This window comes from Hyperolius riggenbachi, chromosome 1, assembly GCF_040937935.1.
Source record: "Hyperolius riggenbachi isolate aHypRig1 chromosome 1, aHypRig1.pri, whole genome shotgun sequence".
Lineage (NCBI taxonomy): Eukaryota > Metazoa > Chordata > Amphibia > Anura > Hyperoliidae > Hyperolius > Hyperolius riggenbachi.
In genome coordinates, this window is record NC_090646.1 from 15,449,633 (window position 1) to 15,462,424 (window position 12,792).

At 46.6% G+C, this 12,792-nt stretch overlaps 1 protein-coding gene across 1 annotated transcript; it reads left to right on the forward strand.

Annotated features, from left to right (window-relative positions):
• The first annotated feature begins 874 nt into the window (after window positions 1-874).
• On the forward strand, window positions 875-5,202 carry LOC137558875 (uncharacterized). The gene is made up of 2 exons (XM_068271807.1): window positions 875-889; window positions 3,916-5,202. Exon 2 carries the CDS (start codon window positions 3,946-3,948, stop codon window positions 5,200-5,202), a length of 1,257 nt encoding a protein of 418 aa, XP_068127908.1. The 5' UTR covers window positions 875-889; window positions 3,916-3,945.
• The last annotated feature ends 7,590 nt before the right edge of the window (window positions 5,203-12,792 follow it).

The following is a 12,792-nucleotide window of genomic DNA, read 5'->3' on the forward strand; positions in this document are numbered from 1 at the left end:
ATCTGCACACAGTGCAGCTAGTTTACTATCAGTACAGGCACAGAGTGACAGCTTGTACTGTACATACTGGAGGTAGCAGAGATCAGCACACACTGCAGCTAGTTTACTATAAGAACAACTTTTACTGTACATACTGGAGGCAACAGATATCAGCACACACTACAATTAGTTTACTATCAGTACTGGCACAGAGTAACAGCTCCTTCTGTACAAACTGGGGGAAGCAGAGATCAGCACACGTTCCAGCTAGTTTTCTGTCAGTATAGGCACAGAGTAATAGCTTATATTGTACATACTGGAGGCAGCAGAGATCAGCACACACTGCAGCAGGTTTACTATCAGTACAGGCACAGAGTAATAGCTTATACTGTACATACTTGAAGCAGCAGAGATCAGCAGGAGGGGGCGGGATAGACAGAGAGGGGGAACAGAGAGAGAAGGGAGAGAGAGGAGAGGGGAGGCAGAGAGAAAGAGGGGGGGGGGCAGAGAAAGAGGGGGAGAGGGTACAGAGAGAGGACAGAGAGGGGGGCAGAGAGAGAGGACAGGGGGGAAGAGGTAAAGAAGGGACAGAGAGGGAGGAGAGAGGGGGCAGAAAAAAAGAGGGACGGACAGAGAGGGGTGAGAAAAGAGGCGAGAGAGAGAAGAGAGAAAGAGGGGAGAGAGAGGGGCCTGGGGGCTAAGAGGGAGAGGGGGGACTACTGGGCTGGCTGTGGCTGCACTCCTGTTCCTATCCTGCTGCTCCACTACTGCCTGTCTATCCCCCTAACCCCCACCCCTTGCAGTTGCCAGCAGTTACTTACGGTTTGTGAACTGCTGCAGGCTGCCGGCCTGGTGGTCTCTGTGGCATCTGGCTGGGCTAGCTGTGACAAGGCACCTTATCCTGGTGGTGGTAAGTCAGAATCTGGCAACGGTAGGTCAGGGAGGGAGCTAAGCTGAGGTAGTCTGTGGAGGCTGTGTGGGTACTGGACGGTGATAAGGAGGCAGTCTTGGGCCCTGGAGACTGGATCTGGTGGTGGGCAGGAGTCAGGACGCCAGGATGGCACCCGGCGGGGGTCAGCGGTTGGCCAAACAGCATCTGCACGTGCAGGGGGTGGAGCTACTCTCTCACTTTTTAGGATACTTTTTATTCCCATAACCAAAAAGTGGGTGGAGACAAATACAAATTTCACTGGGAAATGTAAACTGCAGCCATTCTTACACTGTTAATGGTACGGTTCTCATACTTTGCACAGTTTGTCACTGGGTGACTGGGATTAATATCTAGAAAAGTGGGTGGAGCCTATAAAAGCCAATCAAAATTCACCTTTTGATTTTCAAGGTGAATATGTAATTGCTGCCATTCTTGCACTGTTAATGGCACAAGCCTCAGATCTGGTACAGTTGGCCTTTTGTAGACTGGGGTGCAAATTAAGAAAAGGAGGTGGAGCCGCAAACAGCCAACTAGATTTATTTAATTTCATTGCAAACCAATGATGCCAAAGACCGCAAAGCTCACAAACTTGGTCATTGAGTAACTGAGTAATTGTGTGTTAGGGTTAGGAAAAGTGGGCGCAGCCAACACCAGCCAAATACATACCCGGGCAACGCCGGGTCATCAGTGGGTGGAGACAAATACAAATTTCACTGGGAGAATGTAAACTGCAGCCATTCTTACACTGTTAATGGCAGGGTTCTCAAACTTTGCACAGTTGGTCATTGGGTGACTGGGATTAATATTCAGAAAAGTGGGTGGAGCCTACAAAAGCCAATCAAAATTCACCTATTGATTTTCAAGGGGAATATTTAGTTGCTGCCGTTCCTACACTGTTATTAGCACAAGCCTCAAACCTGGTACAGTTGGTTATTGGGTGACTGGGGTTTAAAGTTTTTGATGCCAAAGACCACAAAGCTCACAAACTTGGTGATTGAGTGATTGTGTGTTAAGTTATAAAAAGTGGGCAGAGCCAACACCAGCCAAATACAAAACCGGGCATCGCCGGGCAATCAGCTGGTAGGAAATAGGAAAGTGTGAATAAAGTACAAATAAAGCAGTAAAATTACACCTACAAACATTTTTCTTTTCATTAAAGACCTACACTTGCATTTAGAATTAACCCCTTACCACCCACACTCTCCCATAGTTACCCAAAATAAACTTTTGCATAAAAAAAATAAAATAAAATGAACAATTAAAAAATATACATAAATAGTTAATACAGGTACTGAACCTTTTTTATATGTATGTCAAAAGGGTATATTAATATTTGTAATTGCTTGTAATTAGTGATGGACGCAGTACTGAAAAAAACTCAACTTTATTTTCAAATTAAATATTGGCTCCATACATTGTACTAGGGAAATATTTTAAACGTTGAAATAAGCGGGACAAATGGGCAAATAAAATGTGTGACTTTTATCCACAGTAGAACGTATTGTTTTAAAACTATAATGGCCTGAGAAATAATGATGTTTTTTATTTTTTTTCCTTACTATTCCCATTAAAATGCATTTATAATAAAATAATTCTTAGCATAATGTACCACCCAAAGAAAATCAAAAGTTTGCTTTCTTAAAACAGAAAGAATTTGCGATAATTCAGGGTGGGGTGAGCTTAAAATGTCTCCCAGTGCATCACTGTTGAATATATGCAAATTAACCATTGTTACCCTTAGAAGCTAAACACACCTCCAGAACCGCTGGAATGCAATCATGTGTCAGCTTGTTAATATGTACAGAGCCATAATAATCCAACACGCATACAGACTGTTTGGGATTGTTTGATCCTCATCAGTGCATGGCATGGATTAATTTGGCTCTATGCAGTAGGGCTTGTAACACTGAGAGGTACAGACTAACCAGCAAGCTCATGGTGACCCAGAACTCATTGGAGTGTGTAAGGGACTACAATGGTCCTAAAAGCCCCCTTACTAAGATGTTAAGAAAAACAAAAGTTTGCTTTCTTAAAACAGAAAGAATTTGCGATAATTCAGGTTAGAGTGAGCTTGAGATGTCTCCCAGTGCATCACTGCTGAATATATGCAAATTAACCATTGTTTAAGAAAGCAAACTTTTGATTTTCTTAGCATTTTAGTAAGGGAGCTTTTAGGACCATTGTAGTCCCTTACACACTCCAATGAGTTCTGGGTCACCATGAGCTTGCTGGTTAGTCTGTACCTCTCGGTGTTACAAGCCCTACTCCATAGAGCCAAATTAATCCATGCCATGCACTGATGAGGATCAAACAATCCGAAATAAACTGTATGTATGTTGGATTATTATGGCTCTGTACAAATTAACAAGTTGACACATCATTGCATTCCAGCGGTTCTGGAGGTGTGTTTAGCTTCTAAGGGTAACAATGGTTAATTTGCATATATTCAGCAGTGATGCACTGGGAGACATCTCAAGCTCACTCCAATCTGAATTATCGCAAATTCTTTCTGTTTTAAGAAAGCAAACTTTTGATTTTCTTAGCATTTTAGTAAGGGGGCTTTTAGGACCATTGTAGCCCCTTACACACCCCAATGAGTTCTGGGTCACCATGAGCTTGCTGGTTAGTCTGTACCACCCAAAGAAAGCCTAAATGGTGGTGAAAAAAACAAGCTATAGATCATTTCTTTGTGATTAGTAGTGATTGGCGAATGAAAGGGAGGAGCACTGAAAGGTGAAAATTGCTCTAGCCCAGAAGGGGAAAACCCCCTCAGTGGTCAAGTGGTTAATTATCATCTTTTAGCCACATTGACATGTGAAGAAGAATGTGTGTGGTCAATTCACCACAATATCTTTGATTCCATCCACCAGGCTCTGAGTGGGATTACTTTATCTAACAGCTGGTATTGATCAGAAAAGTTTGTGGTACCCCCTTACTGTCAGGATCTCTATAGAATATTCTAGGTATCGCCACTGACAGATGGTTGTGTTTTCTTCTCTCTACAGCCCCGATCACCTGTCCCCCCAAGGATCCTGATGTCTTCTAGATGCATCTTCTACACGTTTTGCTTTTTTGTCACCAGTTCTCTCTTATGTTATTACTATTCTCAAGGAACAATATATAAGAGAACTCAACAACTGGAGCTTACCGTTGTCAGAGACACCATAACAGCCCTGGACAGCAAAGTACACATCATCTCTCCATATTACGATCCAAGACTGGGCCCATCAGTCAGGGTCATTGCCATCCTTCATGTGTCTGTGAAGAAAATCTATTGTCTCTTCCGTTGTCTCTTCAATCAAACCATCACTGTTAGGGCTTCAATAGATCTTCATAGTGACAGGTTTGGGTTTCCTTATGGAACGGCAGATCTGATGTGTAAAGAACCTTCAGAATGTAACTACAAATATATGTCCTTCCAATCACCTGACTCCTCAGTCACAACAGAGAGGCTCTTATTTGAAGTCAAAAACCATCCACTTCCATCAATCTCTTTCAATTTTACTGTTTGCATTTCTTCTATTTATGGAGGCTACAACAATGTTCTACAGATGGTCCAGAGCATTGAGATGTACAAGATTCTGGGTGTTTCCAGGGTCACCATCTATAACACCAGCTGTTCCCAGAATATAGATAAAGTCCTACGCCATTACATTCATGAAGGAACTTTAGAAGTTGTGTCATGGCCAATAGACAAGTACCTCAAAACATCAAAAGCATGGCGATACTCTGAAGGAGTCACTAGTCAGATTGGTTACTTTGGGCAAACTTCAACCTTAAATGATTGTTTATACAGGAACATGTACAAAAGCAAGTTTGTCCTCCTTCATGACATTGATGAAATTATCCTTCCAGTCCAGGATGAAGACTGGTTCTCATTGATGGAGCATCTCCAGAGACTACACCCAGACACAAGTGTCTTCCGCTTTGAGAACCATGTCTTCACCACATCAGCCAGTGCCTCAGGGTTTGACCTGTGGCCAGATATCCCGGGGGTCAATATTCTCCATCATCCCTTCCGGGAACCTATCAACTGGAATGCGTTCATTAATCGCAAGATGATTGTGAATCCCAGACAGATATTTCAAACATCTATTCATTCAGCTCTGAAACATAAAGGAACAGCAAAAAACATAACACAAAACATTGGCATCTCCTTCCACTGTAGAAGCCAAGGGAGGAAGGACATCTCCTCAGACCAGCTTATTCGCGATGACATACTGCGGATGTACAATGTGTCCTTGGTGTCAAAAGTTGATGACGTGATTCAGAAAATATTCCCTCAATCATAGCTCAATCCTTTTATCTTAAGGTAGAAACCATGAAAATATTTGTCTACTCACAATCTGAAGTTCAAATATTTGGAAGGTGACTCCCGTGGACAATCTTCTTCATTCAATAGCACTGAGAACAGGAATGAATGCGGAGGAGCTTCCGTGAATTATAAACTTATAAGTATGGCACATAGAGGGGAGCAGCACGGACCCGCTCAGGCTTTGGTGAAAATCCGAGCCTAATCGGGTACGTAGTACTGCGCAGGTGGCTCGCGTATGCACAGTAGCACAGACCCGATCAAGCTCGGCTTTTTCCATCCAGCTGGCCATCAATCTATTATATATCCAGTATCAAAATATATAAAATGAACCTCCTCCTAAGGAAGGTTTGTAAATGGAGTGTGCCATGGAAGGGGGGGTGGTGGTGGCAGGCCTTACCTTCTGTGGTTACCCCTTAGCCCCTCCATCTTCATACTGGCATCTATCTTCTCCAGGGAGACCCACAGGTGTTGGTAGGCACAATACAAGTCGTGAGATGAAGTCCTTCAATGGGAATACTTCTCCCGGCATGCATTGTGGCAATTGGGAGCATGCCACCCCATTGCAGGTGCTTCAAAGCTGCACAAGCACCGGCTAATTTGAGAAGTTGGATGCCAGCATAAAAACGGGGGACTATGGAGTATCCCCTCAAACAGTGGTGTAGGAATTACCATAGCATCTGCTATGGGTCCCAAAGCCACGGGAGAGGTGAGTCACTTACTGATCTCACTGCTGCTACTTAGCATGGGAGGGAGGGGCCTGGATCTGGCCTATGCCGGTGTCCTTCTGCCTATCTATTTGGGGCTGGGGGTATGCTTCTTCTTGCTACCTAAACGAGTGGTGGCTGTAAGTGGAATTTTGGTCACCAGAGTCATCTGCGGCTACAAATAGCGGCCCCGAAGCAACCAAATTACCTGATTCACTTTCTGTCTACCTTTAGAAGGGGGGAATCCTGGCTACCTGTGCTGGGGTACTCCTCTGACTATCTATAGTGGGCGACACCTCTGGCTACCTATACTGGAGGGCATCTCTGACTACCTATACTGGGGGGGACACCTCTGGCTACCTATACTGGGGGGGACACCTCTGGCTACCTATACTGGGGGGGACACCTCTGGCTACCTATACTGGGGGGACACCTCTGGCTACCTATACTGGGGGACACCTCTGACTCCCTATACTGGAGGGCATCTCTGACTACCTATACTGGGGGGACACCTTTGGCTACCTATACTGGGGACACCTCTGGCTACCTATACTGGGGGACACCTCTGGCTACTTATACTGGGGGCACCTCGGGCTTCCAATACTGGAAGAACACCTCTGGCTACCTATACTGGGGGGACACCTCTGACTACCTATACTGGAGGGACACCTCTGACTACCTATACTGTAGGGCATCTCTGGCTACCTATACTTGGGGGACCTCTCTGGCTACCTATACTGGGGGACACCTCTGGCTACCTATACTGGGGGGACAGCTTTGACTACCTATACTGGAGGGACACCTCTGGCTACCTATACTGGGGGGGACACCTCTGGCTACCTATACTGGGGGGGACACCTCTGGCTACCTATACTGGAGGGACACCTCTGACTACCTATACTGGGGGGACACCTCTGACTACCTATACTGGGGGACACCTCTGGCTACCTATACTGGAGGGACACCTCTGACTATCTATACTGGGGGGGGGACACCTCTGGCTACCTATACTGGGGGGAACACCTCTGGCTACCTATACTGGGGGGGACACCTCTGGCTACCTATACTGGGGGGACACCTCTGGCTACCTATACTGGGGGACACCTCTGGCTACCTATACTGGGGGGACACCTCTGACTACCTATACTGGGGGACACCTCTGGCTACCTATACTGAAGGGACACCTCTGGCTACCTATACTGGGGGACACCTCTGGCTACCTATACTGGGGGGACAGCTTTGACTACCTATACTGGAGGGACACCTCTGGCTACCTATACTGGGGGGGACACCTCTGGCTACCTATACTGGGGGGGGGGGACACCTCTGGCTACCTATACTGGGGGGGGACACCTCTGGCTACCTATACTGGAGGGACACCTCTGGCTACCTATACTGGGGGACACCTCTGGCTACCTATACTGGGGGGACACCTCTGACTACCTATACTGGGGGACACCTCTGGCTACCTATACTGAGGGGACACCTCTGGCTACCTATACTGGAGGGACACCTCTGACTACCTATACTGGGGGACACCTCTGGCTACCTATACTGGAGGGACACCTCTGGCTACCTATACTGGGGGGACACCTCTGGCTACCTATACTGGGGGACACCTCTGGCTTCCTATACTGGGGGACCTCTCTGGCTACCTATACTGGAGGGACACCTCTGGCTACCTATACTGGGGACACCTATGGCTACCTATACTGGAGGGACACCTCTGGCTACCTATCCTGGAGGGACACCTCTGGCTACCTATACTGGGGGGACACCTCTGGCTACCTATACTGGTGGGACACCTCTGACTACCTATACTGGGGGGACACCTTTGGCTACCTATACTGGGGACACCTCTGGCTACCTATACTGGGGGACACCTCTGGCTACCTATACTGGGGGTACCTCGGGCTACCTATACTGGGGGAACACCTCTGGCTACCTATACTGGGGGGACACCTCTGACTACCTATACTGTAGGGCATCTCTGGCTACCTATACTGGGGGGACCTCTCTGGCTACCTATACTGGGGGACACCTCTGGCTACCTATACTGGAGGGACACCTCTGGCTACCTATACTGGGGGGACACCTCTGGCTACCTATACTGGGGGGGACACCTCTGGCTACCTATACTGGAGGGACACCTCTGGCTACCTATACTGGGGGATACCTCTGGCTACCTATACTGGGGGGACACCTCTGACTACCTATACTGGGGGACACCTCTGGCTACCTATACTGGGGGACACCTCTGGCTACCTATACTGGAGGGACACCTCTGACTACCTATACTGGGGGACACCTCTGGCTACCTATACTGGGGGGACACCTCTGGCTACCTATACTGGGGGACACCTCTGGCTACCTATACTGGGGGACACCTCTGGCTACCTATACTGGAGGGACACCTCTGACTACCTATACTGGGGGACACCTCTGGCTACCTATACTGGAGGGACACCTCTGGCTACCTATACTGGGGGGACACCTCTGGCTACCTATACTGGGGGACACCTCTGGCTACCTATACTGGAGGGACACCTCTGGCTACCTATACTGGGGGACACCTCTGGCTACCTATACTACCTCTGGCTACCTATACTGGGGGACACCTCGGTCTACCTATACTGGGGGACACTTCTGGCTACCTACACTGGGTGGCACCTCTAGCTACCTATACTGGGGAACACCTCTGGTTACCTATACTGGGGGACATCATCATATGCAGTTTGTGCTGATTTCGATTTTTTTTTTTGCCTCAATTCCAAACTATATACCATTTGCGGTACATTTGTAGGCAAGCAGAGATTTCCCATTTTAAAGGTTTTGGGGGTATTTTATTTTTGGGCTTTTCTCGGTGTCAGTCATTAGATTTTTTTTATTAATATTATTATCATTGAGATATTTAAAGAACAATTATCAAAGAAACAATTTTTCTGTAAACCTCACATTCCTATACAGCTTTTAGCCAGCAACACTAGAAAGATTTTCAGAGGTATCTTAGCTCAGCCTGTGTGAGAAAAATAGCTTTGTTTACAGCTGTTTTGTAACAATTTGTGTCGACATCAGGGGGAGGGGGGTGACGGGAGGCAGAGCTGCACTGTAACCTGGCTGCAAACTGTTTACTTTACACTGCGTGGCAGAGAGGGGCACACAGACAGGAGCACAGAGCTTCAGCTGACGATTAGTTACACACATTTGAAGATATATGTCTGCTTGCTAATATTCTGAAGAGATTCCAGTCACAGTATTAGAGTCAGCAAAGATTGTTTCTGTATGCTGGATGTGCTGGGCACAGTCCTCCATAGTAATGCCTACAGTGAGAACTGTTTTCTGTAAATGTCCTTTTCTTCATATAAAACATGAAAAGATTAAAAAAGTCTCTGTATTTCTATTTGCAAATAATTACTGGAAATATATGTGGCATTTAGAATTTTAGTTTTACTTTGATAGTTGTCCTTTAACCTCCTGAGCGTTACGCAGCTCAGGAGGTTTTGCTAGTTTGTGTCTCCATCTTAATTAATTAGATCAAATGTCTGCAAAACCTTTAGTTAGCACCCCCCTGATCGCCCCCAATCCCCCGTTTACATACTACCCAGCCTGGATCCAGCGATCAGCGCAGCCTTCCCGCACAGTTCCAGTCTCTCTATGGGGAGGATCGCACATGACTAGGGTTGCTCGCTCGGATATCGCGGAATTGTAATTTCCGCAATTCCGGCCGGAAATTACGTTTCCGCATCGGAACGCGGAACGCGGAATTTTCCGTTAACAGAAACGGAATTCCGCGGAATTTCCGCGATTCCGGCAGAACGGTATTTTTAAGCCAATCATTGCATTCGGAATGAATGAACCAATCAGGCAACTGCCGGAATTCGGAATTCCGCGGAAATCCGCGAAATTGCTGAACAAATAGGGCTGCTTTAAAAAGATAGACCAATCATACGTTAGCAACCATTTCCTAGCGACCTATCACAACTTATCCCACCCATCTTGTATAAAATAGAGGAGAGGCTGTCCTCCATTTTGTGGGTTTCAGTCTTGTGGAGCAGAGGAGAGAGACAGACCCATATTTTGTTACTGACTGAGTTTGAGATATATACTTTACTGTATAAATAATAAACCAATAGTCTTTTTAAAGACTGTGTGTGAGTGAGCTTAGACTAGAGTGAGGATTAGTGAGTTAGCTGGGTATTTGTGACTGATTGTAGATTGAGTGTGAGAGCTAGATTGTAGTGTAGTGTGTAATATTTGCTGTGAGGAGAATCAGAGAGAGTTAGGCTTAGTTTAGTGTGATAGAGATTCAGGCTTAGGTTAGTGTGATATAGAGAGAGACAGGTTTAGCTTAGAGTGATATATATATATAGAGAGAGAGAGAGTCAGGTGTAGTGTAGAGTTGGGCCGAACCTCCGATTTTAGGTTCGCGAACCGGGTTCGCGAACTTTCGCGGAAGGTTCGGTTCGCGTTAAAGTTCGCGAACCGCAATAGACTTCAATGGGGATGCGAACTTTGAAAAAAAAAAAAAATTATGCTGGCCACAAAAGTGATGGAAAAGATGTTTCAAGGGGTCTAACACCTGGAGGGGGGCATGGCGGAGTGGGATACACGCCAAAAGTCACCGGGAAAAATCTGGATTTGACGCAAAGCAGCGTTTTAAGGGCAGAAATCACATTGAATGCTAAATGACAGGCCTAAAGTGCTTTAAAACATCTTGCATGTGTATACATCAATCAGGGAGTGTAATTAAGGTACTGCTTCACACTGACACACCAAACTCCACTGAACAGAACAGGTATGCAGTGGCGGGTTCACTGAACAGAACAGGTATGCAGTGGCGGGTCCACTGAACAGGTATACAGTGGCGGGTCCACTGAACAGAACAGGTATGCAGTGGCGGGTTCACTAAACAGGTATACAGTGGCGGGTCCACTGAACAGAACAGGTATGCAGTGGTGGGTTCACAGAACAGGTATGCAGTGGCAGGATCAATGAACAGGTATGCAGTGGCAGGATCACTGAACAGGTATGCAGTGGCAGGATCAATGAACAGGTATGCAGTGGCAGGATCAATGAACAGGTATGCAGTGGCAGGATCAATGAACAGGTATGCAGTGGCAGGATCAATGAACAGGTATGCAGTGGCAGGATCAATGAACAGGTATGCAGTGGCAGGATTAATGAACAGGTATGCAGTGGCAGGATCACTGAACAGGTATGCAGTGGCAGGATCAATGAACAGGTATGCAGTGGCAGGATCAATGAACAGGTATGCAGTGGCAGGATCAATGAACAGGTATGCAGTGGCAGGATCAATGAACAGGTATGCAGCCAGGGACAAGCTAAGGCTAACTAATCTTTCCCTATGAGAGACTGCAGTAGCTCGCCCTACTCTAACTAATGCAGGCACACGAGTGGCCACGGCCGCCGCTGCCTGCCTATATAAGGGGGGGTGGGGCTCCAGGGGCTAGTGTAGCCTAATTGGCTACACTGGGCCTGCTGACTGTGATGTAGAGGGTCAAAGTTGACCCTCAGTGCATTATGGGGCGAACCGCAATGGGGCGAACTTTTCCGCAATAAAGTTCGCGTGCGGTACCCGCACGCGAACCACCTAGGTTCGCGCGAACCAGGTTCGCCGGCGAACCGTTCGGCCCAACTCTAGTGTAGTGTAGTGTGATAGAGACTTAGAGAGTGTACTTGCTGTAGTGTGAGAGAGGGTCAGGGATAGTTAGCTTACTGTGGTGTGACAGAGTGAGTGTGTGTGTGTGTGTGTGTATATATATATATATATATATATATACATATATTTATAATTTTATATATATATATATAAAATTTTTATTTTATCTACTGAGTCCAAAGGCAATGGATCGAAAGCAGCAGGATGCACCTTTCACTCCAAAAAGACAGTGGAGCGATGGTGGATCACGCAAAGCACGTGATCAGGCAGAAGGTGGCAGCAGGAATAGATCCCCTTTGGTACGCAATTTGTTCCCTGTGTTTGGTCGCAGGATAACTATTAATGAGGAACGAGCCAATACTGTCCTGAACTATTTTGAAAAGGAGCCCTGTACCCAGTCTGAGGAATTGTTAGGTAGTCTTGACAGTCACAGCAGCACCAGTTCTCATGTTCCTCGTGAGGCTGCGAAAACCCTGGCGGCAGTTGCTGATTGTGATGTGGTTGCCTCCTCCCAGTGCTCTTCTCCAGAGCTAAATTTAACATTTCAGGATGAGGAGAGGGATTTGCAAAAAGATTTGGATGAGGCATTGGCAGAGACCTTGGGTCCAAGCTCTCAAGAAATAGTGGGTGATGTTTTGACAGAAATGGCCCCCATTTTTTTGTCATGCAGAAAAGCTCCACAAGCTTGTGACACCAGTGGTACTACTCAACTTCTTAATACAACCACTGATTTGCACAGTGTGCAGGTGGAGGGACAAGATGATAATTCTGTGGTTGAAGTAGATGATTGTGAGGCTAATGTTCCTACATGGACGGCATCTCGTGGCCTAGGTGTCAGCAGCAGTAGGCACAATCACCATGGTCAAAGTGATCATCCAGTTGGCCAGCAACTTCCAGCTGTAATTCCTGTTGCAGCCAATTCCAATGCTGGTAAAAAAACAACCAAAAAAACCAGTAGGAGTGCAGAAAGGTCATCCCCGGCATGGCATTTCTTTACAGACCATGCAGAGGACGTTTGCAAGGTGGTCTGTACCATATGCCGCAAAGCGGTAAGCAGAGGCCAAAAGGGCAGCGGCTTTGGCACTTCTGGCATGAGAAGCCATCTGCGCGTCCATCACCACAGTGCATTTCAGTGGGTACAGAATTCTGGGAAGAGTGTGGCTGGAACAGCAGCAACAGCAGG

Bases quoted from the DNA above. Each gene is read 5' to 3' on its own strand.
- LOC137558875 (XM_068271807.1), top strand. From the start codon at position 3,946: ATGTCTTCTAGATGCATCTTCTACACGTTTTGCTTTTTTGTCACCAGT.